At 49.1% G+C, this 15,482-nt stretch overlaps 1 protein-coding gene and 1 long non-coding RNA gene across 4 annotated transcripts; one reads left to right on the forward strand and one right to left on the reverse strand.

Moving 5' to 3' along the window:
* Positions 1-474: 474 nt before the first annotated feature.
* On the reverse strand, positions 475-3,275 carry LOC135291917 (uncharacterized). Of its 3 annotated transcripts, none has more exons than XR_010354562.1 (3): positions 2,581-3,275; positions 1,700-2,114; positions 475-1,078 (listed from the first exon to the last, which is right to left on the reverse strand). It is a non-coding gene; the product is annotated as an uncharacterized LOC135291917 (long non-coding RNA). The 3 variants fall into 3 exon arrangements; XR_010354561.1 differs by having other exon boundaries at positions 1,700-2,111; positions 2,316-3,275; XR_010354560.1 differs by having other exon boundaries at positions 476-1,078; positions 2,316-3,275.
* Positions 3,276-3,291: 16 nt separating this feature from the next.
* LOC135291918 (serine/threonine-protein kinase PAK 3-like) lies at positions 3,292-14,909 on the forward strand. Its single transcript, XM_064406160.1, has 14 exons — positions 3,292-3,313; positions 3,351-3,571; positions 4,479-4,516; positions 4,921-5,043; positions 5,561-5,683; positions 5,912-6,090; positions 7,045-7,108; positions 8,926-8,974; positions 10,120-10,232; positions 10,750-10,867; positions 11,506-11,605; positions 12,031-12,227; positions 12,810-12,947; positions 13,095-14,909. The coding sequence occupies exons 1-14, from the start codon at positions 3,292-3,294 to the stop codon at positions 13,182-13,184; spliced, it is 1,575 nt and encodes a 524-aa protein (XP_064262230.1). The 3' UTR covers positions 13,185-14,909.
* The last annotated feature ends 573 nt before the right edge of the window (positions 14,910-15,482 follow it).

Genomic DNA, 15,482 nt, shown 5'->3' on the forward strand with positions numbered 1-15,482 from the left:
GTGTTAAATTGCAACTCTAAAGCTCTTTGGCTTTGGAGGAGCGTGTTTCACTGGTTTCTCATGGTTTGGGGGCTGGCTTCATCCTGGCATTCAATTCCTGCTCTGGCCTGAGGCTGGCTATTCTTTCAGGCACAGCAATTTTCAGCTGATGCAGCTCTGTCCTGGTTTAGGGCAAGTTTGGGAGATAACCCCCAAAGGGGCTTCTCTACAAAAGCAGATTCAATTGCCCCTCCCCCCTCCAACCAGTTCGGGAGAAGATATCTCCTTGGAGAAAAGTGGAAAGAAACCTGTTTATTAAGCAATAGAAACCAAACAATATTAAACAATAAAACAATATTAAACAATCCAAGGAAAAGCAAACTCAGAACAGTCCCCTCCCTGGGTTGCAGCTCGGCTCACTCAGTCTTTGACCAGTCTCTGGTGCTGGAAACGCCGCGGCCCAGGCCTGGCCAGGGGCCACAGGTGGAGCTGCCGGTGCTCTTCTGGGTGTTCAGTCCAGAGCAGGCTTGAACAGGTCCAAGAAAAAAGGAAAAAAATCACAATCCGGAGAACTTCTTTGCCTCAGCTAGCTAAAACTAACTAAAAGCAAGGAAAAGGGGAAAAAGGAGCTCTGTCCGGCTGTCTGTCCATCCGCAGACAACACAGTCCAGGAGCAGGAATGTGGAGGAGTGAGAGCAGTCTGAAAACAAACTGCGCGCTTCTTCCCTCCCCTCTTCACTGTCTGGAAGAGAGACTTAAAGGTGTAAAACTTATTATTCGGTATAAACAGAACAAGACAATTGGGGATAAAAGCATCATATAGTCAACCCAGGACAAGCTCCTTTTCTAGCTGATGGGCACCATACAGCTCTGAGTCAATCCTCCATGCATATGGATACCAGGCATGGTCCTTTACTGGGAGTTTTTAATTTTCTTCTAAAAAAGTTCATGTTTTCTCCAGAAGAAACTGTGGATGGTGCTAGTTTCTCTCCATCCCCATCTCTCTTTAGTGCTGGACAAGCTTTCTATGTAAGCTTTTAGCAAGTGTGTCAGTGGAGAGCAGTTCAGATCAGTTTCTGGGTGCAAATCCATTACTTTCCTGCCAGAAAAGAGCAGCTTTGACTGAAAATTTATTTCTCCTTTATTATGGCACGAGCACTTAATGCTGTATAAAAGGCTCAAGTCACCTCAAGAGTACCCTGCCTGCTGTGCCAATTAAAATGTAAGGCCCCAAAAATGTTGCTCTGTGGGACACTGTAAAAGGACTTAAACTTGTTCCTGTACTCTTGAGATAGAAAAGCAGGAAAAATACTGATGAGATGTTCTCAAGAGATTGGAACAACAAAAAACCTTCACTGTCAACTTTCAAAAATCAGAGAACTTGAAAGGTAAAAAAATTAAACATAACAGAGAATATTTTACAAAGCATTAACTTAGCCCAATCAACCAAACAAAATGTGTTAATTGAGTTAGATTTAGATCATTAAGCCTGTTAAGATTTTAAATTACTCAAACATCTGAGAGCAGGGAAAAGGGAGAAGAAAGAGAAAGAGAGAATGACAGAAAGGAACCAACATAGCTATCACTCCTGGTTCCAGTGGTGTTCAGCTGATAGAAATTCCAAGAAGAGGTAGGATCAAGACATGTGGTGGCCACATATCCCAAGGTAAATAGCCTTTGGCTCTCCTGGGGCCTTCCCCCACATGGGGCTCCCACTCACCTGGCCATTTAGGAGCTGGGTTAGGGGCTCCAGACACAGGTGTGGAGCATTGCCTCTGGTGTGCCAGGGATCAGTGGCCACTGCTGGGCTGGGATACAGGCCTGGGGGTGTGGGGCGTGCCGAGTGGGGCATCGCCTCACCAGAGCAAGGCTTGATCTGCCCCCTTCCCCACATACAAGCCCCTGAAAAGTGTTGAGCCAGCAATCTCCTCTAGTCTCTCACAACAAGGTGTCCAGGTTCCTGTGCTTCTTGGCTGTCAAGACTCCACAGATTTGTGTCTGGATACTAAGAAACTTGGACATTTATTCCTTGCAAAAGCGGCAGCATGAGGGTTGTTTATTCTTTCGAAGGCCTTCCCTCCATTCTATGTCCTCTTCTTGAGGTAGTCCTTGTAAAGCCTCTCCTCTCTCCCCTTCTTCATGAAAATGGAGGGGAACAACGGAAAAAAACAATAGATGAAAGACTGAAAATGTTAAAGTTAGAAATGTAGTGAGGAAAAAAAACCACAGTGCACAACAATAAGAAGAAACTTGTGCAAAAGGAGTAATGGCTTAAGCAACAAAGGTGAAGTGTCACATGGGGCCCCTGGAACAAAGACACGATGGCAAGGGCTTACAGAATGGTTCTGATGGTAGATGGGGGCTGCTGGTGCTGCCTGGAGCAGCTGTGCACCTGCAGTGGCAGTTTCCTGCTTCCTCTCTGCAGCAGGGATGGTGGCAGTGGCGATGGTGATGGGTGTCTCTCTGTCCCTGCAGAGCTCTGTTTGGCACTGCCGCTGCCATCAGTCTGCCACGCTGGGCATGTGTGTGGGAATGAGATCTGCCGCTTCACTGCCTCTTCCTACCACCCTGCTGGGCTCCACTTGGCTTGGCTGGACTCACTTGGGATCAGTGTCACCACTCTGGCTTGCCTTGTTCTGCTGGAGCAGAAAAACAGTCCCACATGCCACTCTGGCCCTGCTGGGTTCAGCTGTGTGTCAGAGCTGTCACTTCCGTGCCACCCATCTCAGCCCCATGTGCTAACAAATACTGTGGAAGGACAAAAATGGGGGAAAAAATGGTGGTGGTGCTTTGGTCACAAGGTCTCCCTGTTAGAGTGAGTCAGACAGAATGATCCTCCTTGCATTTTCTGTCATGGCATTTCCCTGCTGAAATCCCACCCATGGCTATGATGTAAAATGTTTTGAATATAGACTGCTGAAAGATCCATGACCTTGTCTCTGTACCTAGGAGAAACTTCTAAATGTAATTAAAGTAGTGCTTCTCCTTGTTTGCTGCTTTCTAGAACGAAGGAAGGTCCAGCTGGAACAAGCCTTCTGGCTTTTGCTCAGCAGAAATAGTTGCCAAAGACCACTAATGTGGTTCCTCACATCCTGGTCCCTTCTCAGTGCTCAGCTTCTCAGTGTGGGCTCTAGGGGCTCAGTGTGTTTCTGCTCTTACATGCCTTGAGCAACAGGTGATGGACTAGGAGGGCTTTTTGTGTTGCTTTGTAGCAGAGGAGAACTTTGCAGGCTTTTTTTTTGGCATTAGGTGTAGAGCAGGTCTGGTTCTATGCATGAATTCACAATCCAGCCTAGGGCGGCTGCTATTGTGATGTCAGCGGCCGCATCCTGGCGTTGTCAAGGCAAAGTTGCTGTGCTGAGGCTCAGAAGGGCTTAGTGTGCAGAGCAGCTCTGTGGCACGCTCACTGCAGGCGAACCTGCTGATCGACGAGGTCTCTGCCAGCAGGACTCAGAGTATTTTTGTTTTTTCCCACAGGCGTTGTCTGGTGCAGACTGGAGCAGTGCTGCTCGAGCCATGGAGGGAGTGTGTGCTGCAGTTTGCACGGCTTTTTCCGTGGCTTATTCTGGGTACTTTCTCACCCACCTGGCACGTAAGTAGATGTTGCAGCATATGGAAACCAAAATGCCACAAAGAGGCCTTTGGTTGGGTAAAGCCGCTGTCAACAGCTCCAGCCAAGAAGGGGGTGTCTCTAGCCAGTGGGGAGTGGGCAGCATTTGTAATGTGGCCTGCAGGGATTCCACTCCTCCCATGGCACAGCCTGTGGCTATGGAGTTTAGAGTCTCCTCAGTTTGCTAGCTCAAGGAAGACAACTTCTAAGATAGGAAGAGTTGGAGAGCTTGTCAGGAGTCCTTGTAAAAGCTGTGCACTGCTCTCCAGGACTGAGGGAAAGTCCCTCAGTTCAAGTCTTTTTGTCTGCATTCCCTCATCCCAGCATGTGCCTGTGGACCTTGACACTTCCTGCACACTAAAAGAGCCATTTGTTCTGTGATGAAGTCACAGAATCAGCTTGGAAAAGGCCTCTGAGATAGACATTTCAGAGGAGTTCTTGTATGCTCCCGAACCCTAGAGCTGTTCCTGTGCTGTGTCACGATAGAACTGCCACCCTGGCTAAGGGGCACTTGGGTGGAGCTTTTCTGGGGAATGGTTTTCAGTGAGCTCATGGCAATTGCTGCATGCAATCTCTTGAGAAAACTGAAGCACAGGAAAGGGAGGAGCTGTAGCTCCTGCTGGGTGGGGCAGAAGCAATGATTGTTACAGAACCACTGGGCCTTTCTGAGTCTCAAGTTTCTATGGGTTGAGTGGCCACAGAGGACAGAAGGTAGATACCAGGCAATATTTTGTGCTGTTGACTTGCTTGCTGTGTGACACAGGGGTTGCAGATGGAGTGGTGTAGTGAAAGCAGAATGCTCTGTCTTTGGGTTGACTTTTTGTGGGCTTGCCCAGCACAGGCAGTTTTCTTACAGCATCTGATTGTTTTTTTCCCTTGTGTGTTGCAGGTCACATCACCCGTGCCTGGAGAGAATCCGGTCTTTGGGTGAGTGGGAAAGGAGCCTCTGGCTTTGGTAGCATTTGACAATTGTGGAGCAAGCTGTGAGCTGGGCCTGTTGCAGTCCAGTGCCAGCCTGGTTGGATGAATGAAACTACAGTCCAGACCCTTTGCAGCAAGAGCAGCAGCAGCAGGAGGAGGAGCCCAGGCTGTTTTCTCCAGTTCCTTTTCAGAGCTTTTAAGCAGCTGGAAGTGGGGTTGCTTGGTGCTTTAAGCCATGACAGAATTTCCCCTGCACAAGAGAGCGCAGTCCCCTCTAATTGTCCCATTTTATTTGAGCTGGAACAACTTAGAATCCCATTTCTCTGCAGATGATTTTTCCTTAGTGCATCTGGGTCTAGAGCTGAATATAAAGAAGGTCACTTGTCCCTCACACTGCTCTCTGTCTGCAGAGCCCAACACCAACCTCGGAGGATCCTCTGGCTGCGTGTCTTCCTGCAGAAGAGGCCAAAGAAGAGGAAGATGCTCCCCAAACTGTGCCTGCTGCCACTGCAGGGCCTGAGCATCCAGCATCAGTAAGTGGCAGCTCTGGGTCGTGCTGTGCCTGGAGCAAAGTATAGCTGCAAATTTCTGATCAGACAGCACCTCCTGTGCCTGGCTGAAGATGCTGGGGGCCGGAATCTTTCCAGCCCTTCCCCCAGTCAGTGGGGCCTGGAAAAGGGGAGTGGAACTTGGATTGTTTAGGCAGAAGGTTCCTACTGTTCTGAAAGGGGCTGTGAATTTGTCTTAGCAAGAGACAAGAGGTAGCATTAGGATGTCTTTGGATGCTCCTGGGGTACAAGTGAGGCCCTTGGTGGCCAGTGGCTGTGCAGGCTCCCTGTCCCCTGTGAGGAGAGCAGTGCAAAGATGCAGTTCACAAGCTTGCAGGATATGAGGAGGCACTGTCCCCAGCAGGGACCTGGCCCTCCCCGCAGAGCAGCTAAAGTCAGTAGCTAAAGGAAGAGCTGAGCTGCAGCGGGGCTGGTAGCTGAATATAGGTGAGGTGGTGAACGACAGGTTCTTCCTGTCCCTCATGCTGCTGTCTGTCCACAGAGCACAAGGGCAGCGTCAGCACCTGCTCTGGCTGCCTCTGTACCCGAGGAAGAGGCTGAAGAGGAGGAAGGTGCCAATGAACCTGGCCCTGCTGTCAGCCCACAGCCGGAGCAAACAACACCAGTAAGTGCCCGCTTTGGGTAGCAGCGTCTTTGGTGTCATTTTGTCCGTCATATAAAAGCAGCCTTTGGATTTTGTGCCTTGAGCTGTTGAAGCGGGTGCACAGGCTGAGAGGTGAAGAGCCCTGGGTGTGGCCAGCAGCATCTTCCTAGGGGCTTGCATTTGAAATGGGATGGGAGGGGCATCTCTGCCAGGCACATTTGTGACCCAAATTCATTTCTTGTCCCAGAGTTCCATCGAATCTGTCCTGGCACCTGCACGAGCTGCAGCTGAAGGCTCGGGAGAAGGCTCCAGTGCCCAGGCTGGAAGCTCAAGCACGAGCAGCTCGTGCACCGGGAGCACGACCAGCTCGTCTGGCAGCAGAGAGCAGCAGCGAGAGAGGACAGAGGACAAGTGCCTGGCCATGCTGAGTAGGTCCTTTGTGATCCTTGTGTGCCGGAGCAGTGCCTTGTGTGCGCATGTGTCAGCATGAGCTGTCCCACCTCCTGCTCCTGCTCAGCTGAGTGCCAGGTCCTGAGGCCTCCTCCACACAGGCCCTGTTGTTGTGCTCTGAGGTGGCGAGGGATCAGCGGGGTGTTGCTCCTGCCTCTGAGAGCAGCTCGGCCTGGTTTGGCTTTGCCTGAGCTTCCCTGTGGGCAAAAGGCCAAGCAGAGATTGTTTCTGGCTGAGCAGGAGGCCGTGACCTCGCGAATGAGTAGGCCTCAAGGAGCTCCTGTGGGGCCCAGCTGCTGTGGGCACGGCCAAGGTCATCTCCAGCACTCAGCCTGTCCTAAAGGCTGAGGGACCTCATTCCTGAGGCCATCACAATAGCTTATAACATGAGCTGCTGCTCCTGAAAGGCTGAAGGGCATTATTTAGGCAAAGTCCTGCTTAAAGCTGGAGATCTGGGCTCTGCTGGAAGCACTTTGCAATATTCTTCCTGTTCTGGAGAGGGCAGCTGATGGTAAAAATTGATTCCAGAACCCAAGATGCCTTTGATGTTTGCAAGGATGAAAGCTTGTGTTGAATGTCGCAGAGTGTTCATTGCCAAGAGCAGGAATGTTTTGTTTTTCCTGCTGCCCTTAATGTTTATAGACAACAATCACTTCTCTTGGTTAGAGTTTTCTGATCCCTGTCTCCTCTGACTATTTCTCCATGTGCTTAGATTGCAGTTTAGACTATTAGTTTTGTGCTGGCTATCTGTGCTGCAGGGCTGCTTGTCTTGCTGCTGCTGTTTTTGAGGTGGTGCTGGTGTGGTGGTGTTGTTGTTTCCCGACTGACTGAGTTGAAAGGGCCCAGTGTCCCAGAGAGTGGGGCTGCCTTTGTGACCTGCTGCAGGGTGGGATCTCTTTTGAAGTGAGCATCTTTCCTTGGGATTTTTACAGAGATGCTGGTGAGCGAGGGAGATCCTGAGGCTAAATACACAGAAGTGGAAACTCTTGGCAAAGGGTGAGTGCAGCCACAGTTCCTTCTTCAAAGGGAGGGGCAGTGTGTTTTGCTGGTGTCCCATCTCCCCAGAGTGACATCAGGCAAGCTCCAAAGCTGTTCATACACTGGGTTAAGAAGATGCCAGGTGATCTCTCAGTGCTGGCCAGCATTTATAGCTGTTGTCCAAAGGCACAGCAGAGGCACCTGGATGCTGGCAATGTCTTGTCTGTGGTAAAGAGCAGCACTTGGCAGATCTCCTGTCCCTCAAGTGTGTTTGCACCTGTTTGCCGCTTTTCGTAGGAGAAATAATTTTTGAGTGTCTTGAAACAGTACAGAATATGTGGGAATGAAAGGAGGAGAAACCTCATTGCCTCAAAGGTCAAGTTAGCAGCTGACAGCTGTCAGGGAACAGCTCTTGGTAACATTTCTTTCCAGTATTTTGCTGAAAACAAGATTCAGTGGTCAGGATGACCACCACCTAGTGTAGAAGCCAAAAGCAGAAATGAAAGCAGCAGCTCTCTTTTGTGGCTGAGATGGCAAAAGACAAAGATTCAGGGGAATGCCCAGTGCCAATGCACTCTAGAGGAAAAGGCATCATCTGCCTGATGGCAGACCCCTCGTGGATCCTGTGGGCTTTAGGCCTTTGCTGCAAAGAATCCACCAAGCTGTTCCCCTTGAAAGCCAGCTCTGCTGACTGTAGATGGGATTGACTTGCAGCATTTTCTCTGGGTAAGCTGTCCTGATTCAGGGCGAATTTGGCAAGAAACCTCCAGAAAGCAAATCCACTTGGCCACTGCCCCCAGCCGATTAGGGAAAATTTCCTCGGACAGAAGTGGAAAGAAGTTGTTTGTTTAACAGGCAAAGCACTCCCCAGCATACAAAATGAACAATCATGGATGACAAAACTCATTTCCTGCTCTGAAGAGATGGCAAGTTCAGAAAGTCTCTCCTGGGGGTTGTCACTTTGTTATTTGTCCCTCCAGTGCTGGGAAAGGCTGCAGAGTAGGCCCTGGTGGGCTACAAAGTGTGAGCTCTCAGTGTTTTGCCGGGTCCCAGTCTGGAGCAGGTTCGAATGGTTCCAAGAAAAGGGAAAGAAAAACAGTAAAGGGAAAATTCAGACTGCCTTAGCTAGCTAAACTAACTATCTAACTAAAAAGCAAAAGGAGTGTGGTGTTCAGCCCTGTCTGTGCCCAGACAACAACACTGGAGTTCTGTGTTCCAGCAGACTGCGGGGGAGAGTGCAGCTGATAACAAAACTCTGTGCTCCCTCTTCTCCCGGCCCCTACTGTCTGATCCAGTCTTGGAGGCACAGAATATAACATCCAGCATAAACAGAACAGGTGACTGGGGGTACAAGCATCATAACGTCACCCCAGAACAGAAGCCAAATGTACAAGAAGTCACCAGAAGAGTAGAGTCCTTCCAGTGGTTGGTGCACTGAAGAGAAGCAGCTGCCAATGGCTCTGGACCCAGAACACAGCTGCCTAAGGATCCTGTGTTTTGAGGACTTCTCCATTTGTGTATGCAGCAATGGAAGGCTTTGCCTGCTCTGGCTGTGGCTGGACACTGTTTTCCTTGCAAGCTGGAAAAGGGATCTGTGTCTGCTTGAGTTTGGCAGACAGACTCCAAGGAGAGGTGTAAGGAGACCCAACCGGCAAATTCCTGGAAGAATCAGACACATGCACAGCTAGAAAAAGAGAAAAGGGAGAAAAAACCCAGAGAAGAATCTGTGGTGTTCCATTTACTGTTTTCCCCAGGACTTTTTTCCTGTTGGGCTGCAGTGTTTTGCACTTGCAGGGACTAAAGGATTTCTTTCTCCACTGCTGTTTTGTTTCTAGGGGTTTCGGCACTGTGTGCATGGCAGTGGAGACTGTCACAGGAGAAGAGGTAAGCCTCAAGCAGCATCGCAGCTTCTGCAGCTCTCGAGTGCCCTCCCCTCTGCTGTGAGCTGTGGCTGAGCTTTGGCTCGCCAGCAGAGCTTTGCTGCAAAGGTAAATGGAGTGCAGAGCAGTGTCTTCCTGCCAAATACAGTGGGGACAGATTTTGTCCTTTTCAGCTGCCCCAGGGGATGCAAGGAGGCCAAGTGGTATCGTTCAGAGGAGGACACAGGGCTGGGTCTAAGTGCCCAGGTGGTGTCTCAGAGCATGGCACTGCTCTTTGGGGCTGCAGCATTCCTGAATTCTCATTTCAGGCTGTTAGCCAATACATGGGAATGGTGCTGGTAGTTCTGCAGCCACCTGCAGTGCTGCCCTTGGGATCTGTGCTTAGAGAGAGAGGTGTGCAAGGAGTCTGTCAAGGGCCTAAGCCCTGCTCAGAGCCTGGTGTACATCCCTAGAGGATCAAGGCATGGCTTATTTCTTTTTACAGTCAGGCAGTAATTGCTAATATTAGTGGTGTGAAGTAAAGTATTTTAGTGGAATAAAATGCAAATTCCTGAAGTGAGGAAGTGCTAGGATTGTCTTTTTTGGAGGTGTCCTTAATGATGTTTTCATCATCACAGCATTTTTTCTGTGAAATATGTAGGGTTGTGTTTCTTATGGGGAATAACCCTCATGATTTTCATAGGACACCATTTTATCAGTCATGTCTGTAAGAATTTGCTTTGTAGTTGTGCAATGGAGAATGCCAGTGGTTGCTGGAGTAATGATCAAGCCCCCTAGAAGTGCCCAAGGTTTCCCAGCAGTTCTGCTCCATCTTTACCAGCACAAAAATGGCTTCCTGCTTGCAAGAGGTGTGTCAATGACAATGGGATTGATAAAGTAAGGCCCTGGGGGAAGACAGTGGGCACAGTGAGTGTTGTTAGAGCTTTGATGTGGAGAGCTTAGACCATGTTTCTCCCAGGTTTACAGGGCAAAGGATATCTGTCTCTCTGTCCTGGGAGGTGCCCAAGCACAGGGTCTGATGTCCAGTCACAAGGCAGTTTGGCGCAGCCCAGCTGGGGCTGCTGTCATCCCATAATCACTGTCTCCATCTTCCCCTTGTGGACCTGTGCCACAGACTTCTTTTTTTCATGGCTTTCCATGTTGTTTTAGGTGGCCATCAAGAAAATTAGTCTCCTGCAAGAGAGCAGCAGCGAACTGTGCCTGAATGAAATCCAGGTCATGCGTGGCAGTAAGAATGCCAACCTTGTGAACTTTGTAGATAGGTGAGTGGTTCTGCTGTCCTGCCATGAAAGGTCATTCTCATCCTGCAAGCCAGAGGTTCAACCACTCCTTTGGGCGCTGGCAAAAGAGGATGGAGCTGTTAATTGCTGTTTCTGGGCTGATTTACAGCGTCTTGGGAGGAGATTGCATTGGGGCTGCATTCATCTTTCCTGGCATACCTAGTGTGAAGGACGCTTTCAAAGACAGGACTTGGCCCTGTCTTACTGAGCCAACAGCCTCCAAGTTCCTGTTCTCTCTCCACATTGTTTTGTTGGGTTTGGGGGTTGATTTTTCCCCTGGGTCTGAAGTGCTGACAAAGCACTGTCTATTGTATTTCCCTTGGCCTGTTGCATTGGTGTGGATACCAAGCAGTCTTTTAAACTGCACAGAGTTCAAGTCCTGCAGAGCGTAGTGAATGACTACTCACTTCCTCCTGTGTTCCTCTGAGAGAGACACAGAAACAAGAATCCATCAGGTTGTGTGTGTGTTCATCTCCAGGCTGTGGTTTGCTCCTTTCAGCTACCTGGTGGACGAGGAACTCTGGCTGGTGATGGAATACATGGACGGAGGTTCTTTACACGATGTCATTAGGGAGACTCGCATGGAAGAAGGAGAGATAGCAGCTGTCTCTCGGGAGGTAAGGGATGGCACTTGTGCTTCCCATGGCTTGGTCGGAATGGTCCTTCCAAATGGGTGACAAGGAGAGGAGAGATTTCATCTTCCAAGCCTTTCTCTTATGTCCTTGGCAGTAGCAAGAGCATCTGAAGTGCCTGCCAGTGTCCCTGCCCTTCTTCTAGTGTGTTTGTCTTTGCCTCTCTAAACACTTGCCTGGAGCCTGTGTGTGCTGCATTCCTTCCCTGTAAGGGCAAAGGCACTGGTGGTGCAAAGTGAAGCAAGGGGCAAAGACAAAGAGATACTGACAGGAGTCTCCCAGAGCTCAGCCTCAAAGGAGAGCCTTGCACCCAAAGTGGTGTTTGCAAAGGCATCCACTGCTGTCTGGCTGGAGAGAGCACAGCCACTGCAGCAGGGCTCCTTCAGCCTGTGTTTGCAGGGCACTGGCCAGAGGAACAATTGCCCTTTCTCTTTCAGAAGCAAACACACCCTCACTTAGAAAGGCACTGCTGTTCTCGTGGTGGAGCAGCAGGCTCTTGCCCTTGCCAGCAGCCTGTCCTGCCATGGCTCACCATCTCCCAGGAAGTCAGTGTTGCAGATGTGCCACTTCCCTGCTTGTGGGATGAAATCCACTTAGGCTTGTGTTTCTTTTTCCTCTCTCAGTGCCTGCAAGGCCTGGATTTCCTGCACTCCAATCAAGTGATCCACCGCGATATCAAAAGCCACAACATTCTCCTGGGCTTGGATGGATCAGTCAGGTTGGGTGGGTGTTGCTGGCCAGGCTCAGCCGTGGCGGGCTGCGGTGTGGGGCTGCCTTTGGGTGGCTCCAGTTCCCTGCAGTGGGGCCTGTGGCAGTGCAGGCTGCCCTGCTGCAAGCACAGAGCACAGCCACAAGGTGCAGGGAGGTGTTAATGGGAAGAAGGGCCCAGGAGTGGCTTTGGGTTGTGTGTGTCCCTTCCCAAGCAAGGCAGTTACAGTCTAATAGCTTCAGGGGACTAAAAGCCACTGCCTGAAACTGGGGGCTTTTGCTAAGTGGCCAATTCCGTATTTCCTTGGCTGCAGGCCTGAGGAATGGCCCCTTTACAGCTGGGTTCCACACTGCCTTCTTGGACATTGGTACAGTGGGGATTTCTTTTGTTTGCTTTCCTAAGTCACGCTGGCTTGATCAGAGTGGTTTTTCCTCCTCAGCTGATTTTGGCCTTGCTGCTCAGCTTACTGCTGAGCAGAACAAATGGAGATCAGCTGTTGGAACGACTTACTGGATGGCGCCAGAAATTTTCACCAGGAAGCCCTACGGCCCCAAAGTGGACATCTGGTCCTTTGGCATTGTGGGGATCGAGATGGTGGAAGGAGCGCCTCCGTACCTGATGAAAACCTCCCGCACGGTACTCTGCAGCTGCTCTCAGACACTACTGTCACCCTAACAAAATCTGCTCCCATCCTTCTGCCTGGAAAGCTTGCCAAGAACTGAAAATGATACGTCCCAGGCTGCACACTCTCTTATGCTTCTTGGCCATATCATCCCCTTGCCATTTTTGTGCATGGACAGCACCTAAAAATCAGGATGCCTTTTGCTTGGCAGAAGCTTTGCCTAAGGGAGCAGTGAGCAGTGCTGAGCTGCATTTTATGGAATAATCCTTGGAAATAGTAGAGTTAGACCAAGTCCTTCTTTTAAAACGCCTGTAGAGGTGGTGTCAGTGCTCAGAGAAGGAAAGCTTTTGCTGATGGAGCTGCTGCTAATTCCATTATCCAGTGAAATCAGGGGTCAAGGCAAGAGCCTTTGCCTACTGGACTGGCTATGGCTGCCTCTGGCTTTGGGTTGTTTTAGTAGGGCTAGGAAAGGTATCTGCCACCCTGTGGCAGGGAGTAAAGTGCCACTGGAGAGTGGAGCTTGTCCAATGGGCTCTGTGTGAGCAGTTTGGGATGCGAAGGAGACAGGTAGAGTGTGGCATTTCCTTCTTCTGTAGGTTCAACAGCTGATAAGCACCGGGGCCCCCCCGAAGCTGCAGAAGCCCAGGCAGCAGTCGGCGTGGCTGCGAGACTTTCTGCACTGCTGCCTGGAGAGGGACGAGGACAGGCGCTGGTCTGCCCAGGAACTTCTGCAGGTAAAGGCAAAGCGGCGGCAGGTCCTGGATGTGGAGAGAGAGGTGCACAGAATGCCCTCCTTTCTGTATCTTTCTGGCAGGCAGAGAAAGCCTGCTTCAGGCTGTGGGGAAAGTAGAAGTTCATTGCTTCTTTTTCTCTTTGGGCAGCATCCATTTGTAACATCAGCCAAGCCAGCCTCCTCCCTGACGCCTCTGATCATGGCCACGCAGCAGTTCATGGCCGACAGAAGATTCTAGCCCTGGAGGAGGCCTTTGTTGCTGTTTGTAGTTGTAGTTTGTAGTTTGTAGTCTGTAGTTTGTAGTTTGTAGTTTGTTTTGAGCGATAGTCAGAATAAATACTATAATAAATAAACCCTTTGCTGTGTTGGAAGCTTCCCTTTGTTCTCACCCTGTGAATAAGCTCTAAATTTGCTTCTGAATGGTCAGGTGTTTCTGCTGTGTGGGAAGACCCATGGATGGGGTTTGTGGCACGGTTTGTTTGTGAGCAAAGGTTTTCTTCCTTCCTTGCCTCCAGGCCACAGCCTCTTGTGGAGATACAGGCTTGCAGCTGTGACTAGAGGAGCAGAGCAGGGCAGAATGGAGCAGAGCAGTGGTGTCACTGCTGGGGATGCTGCTGTGCCTGTGGCTGTGTTGCAGCTCTTGGGAAAGGTTGGGAGCGTCTGTGTTGCTGTGGGCAGAGGGGGAGGGAGCCGGGCTTCTCCACAGGCTCAGGCGCAGGTGAGTGTCCAGTGGGAAGGCAAGTTCTGCCACGGGAACTGATGCCAACACAAGGGAGTACTACACATACTTGCCTTGGTGGAGTAATTTCATGCTTTGCTCCAAGGAGCTGACAAGAAGTCTGAAAATTTGCTGAATGTGGTAAAAAGATACAGCTTTGGCAATTTGAACAAAAATAGGGTGTTTATTTAAAGGGGAAAAACAAAAGGGGAGGTAAGGAAAAAGAAGAAAGGAAAGAAAGAAAAAAGGATAAAGCCCCAGGCCCAAGGATTGAGGAAACCTCTAGCCGAACTGGCGTCTGGCCCCAAGGCAAGAACCCAAGGGCATTGCAGTGAATGCACTTAGTCTGCCCTCAAATCTGGAAAAAGGTCTCTAAAAAGAGATATTGACCAAAATCTGCACTGTGGGGTCCCCTGCTGTAGCTAAGTCACAGTCCCAGGAACAGTAAAAGACAGCAAAGACAGCTCTTCAGGCCAGGCTGCCCCTTTGATGTTCTCGCTCCCCTCAGTCTGTACTTGCAGTTCTGCCCCCATAGTCTCTGGTGATTGGTGCTAGTAGATGATGAGGTAAGATCTTCTTTCCCAGAGTGTGCTGTCACTGGGGTGGGATGATCTCTCTGAGGTTTTTGATGGGAAGCTCTCTCATTAGTACGCACAGTTGCTATGGCATCAAGTTCAACCTGGAGTGGGTTAGAAATTGTCTGTAAAATGCTGCATGCTGTTGGTGAGAGGAAACTGCACTGGGACATTTGAAAGTATAAGGCTACTAAAAAGAGATAATTAAATTTACAAATAATGTAATTAGGTTAAGAACAAAGGATTATAAAAATAATATAGTTCTTATTTTGCTACCTATTTTAACAGGACTGTTAAACATTCAGTTGGGATCTACTGAATAGCTAGTATAACTTGATAATGATTTTATATTATTTACTTCATTAATTTGAACACTTTTATTTGATCAAACTAGTAACTTTAAACAGTTATAAATGCAAAAGCTAATTAATAGTTACAAATATAAACCAGACACAAATGCAAAAGCCATGTAAGGGATTTTATAAATGACAGTTCCTCCCTCTTTCTCTTATATTAGTCATTGGCTTTTGCATTTACATAAATGTAAAAGTTCTTTGTTGATAGAGTTTAGTTGTTTAGAATTAATCTAAACTTGCTGGGCCTTTTTACCCGTTTTCCTATCACTTTTGACTGGATTGAGATTTATGATTTTCTTGACAGTAGGCATAGAATGTTGCCTCGTTTGAAGATTTTGACTAGCGAACATGCTTTGTACTACTGAGGTAATTAGATGAATGAAACATGGGATTAAGCAGGGGAGAAAGAGAACGCTAAGTAAGGAAACTCCAAAAATAATTAAGGCTTTCTTCCACCACTCCCCAGAGAACCTATTTTTCCAGTATTGAGATGTATTGAGGGAAAACCATTTCTGGACTAGAACCCTTCTGATGTTTTGGGTAATTTTAGTAATAGTTTCACCATGGTCATCAATATGCAGGCAACAGTCTGATGTATTGAACTTGCCGCATATTCCACCCTCTTTGGCTAATAAATAATCTAGGGCTAAAGAGTTTTGATATACAGTTGTTTTCATTTGCTTCTGTTGGGCGTTGAAAACATCAATTGCACTCTTGGCCTGATTAGATATGACTTGAATCAGGGCTTGTAGTCTAATAATGCAATTTAGCATGTAAATGGGGGTTTGATAGCCCCAGCTCCCGTCCTGAGCCCAAGTGGCAGGTCCGTAAGTTTCTAAAATTCTCTCTGGTGGCCACTCTTCCTCGCCCCATTGTTGCATTCCCCC

The sequence above is a fragment of the Passer domesticus genome, unplaced genomic scaffold (genome assembly GCF_036417665.1).
Source record: "Passer domesticus isolate bPasDom1 unplaced genomic scaffold, bPasDom1.hap1 HAP1_SCAFFOLD_145, whole genome shotgun sequence".
Taxonomy (NCBI): domain Eukaryota; kingdom Metazoa; phylum Chordata; class Aves; order Passeriformes; family Passeridae; genus Passer; species Passer domesticus.

What these genes read in the sequence shown, in the direction of transcription:
- LOC135291918 (XM_064406160.1), top strand. Translation starts at nt 3,292, where the DNA reads ATGTCAGCGGCCGCATCCTGGC. An exon ending in AGCCGGAGCAAACAACACCA is followed by an intron (nt 5,684 to 5,911) that starts GTAAGTGCCCGC and finishes CTTGTCCCAGAG; the next exon opens with TTCCATCGAATCTGTCCTGG. An exon ending in TAGCAGCTGTCTCTCGGGAG is followed by an intron (nt 10,868 to 11,505) that starts GTAAGGGATGGC and finishes TTCCTCTCTCAG; the next exon opens with TGCCTGCAAGGCCTGGATTT.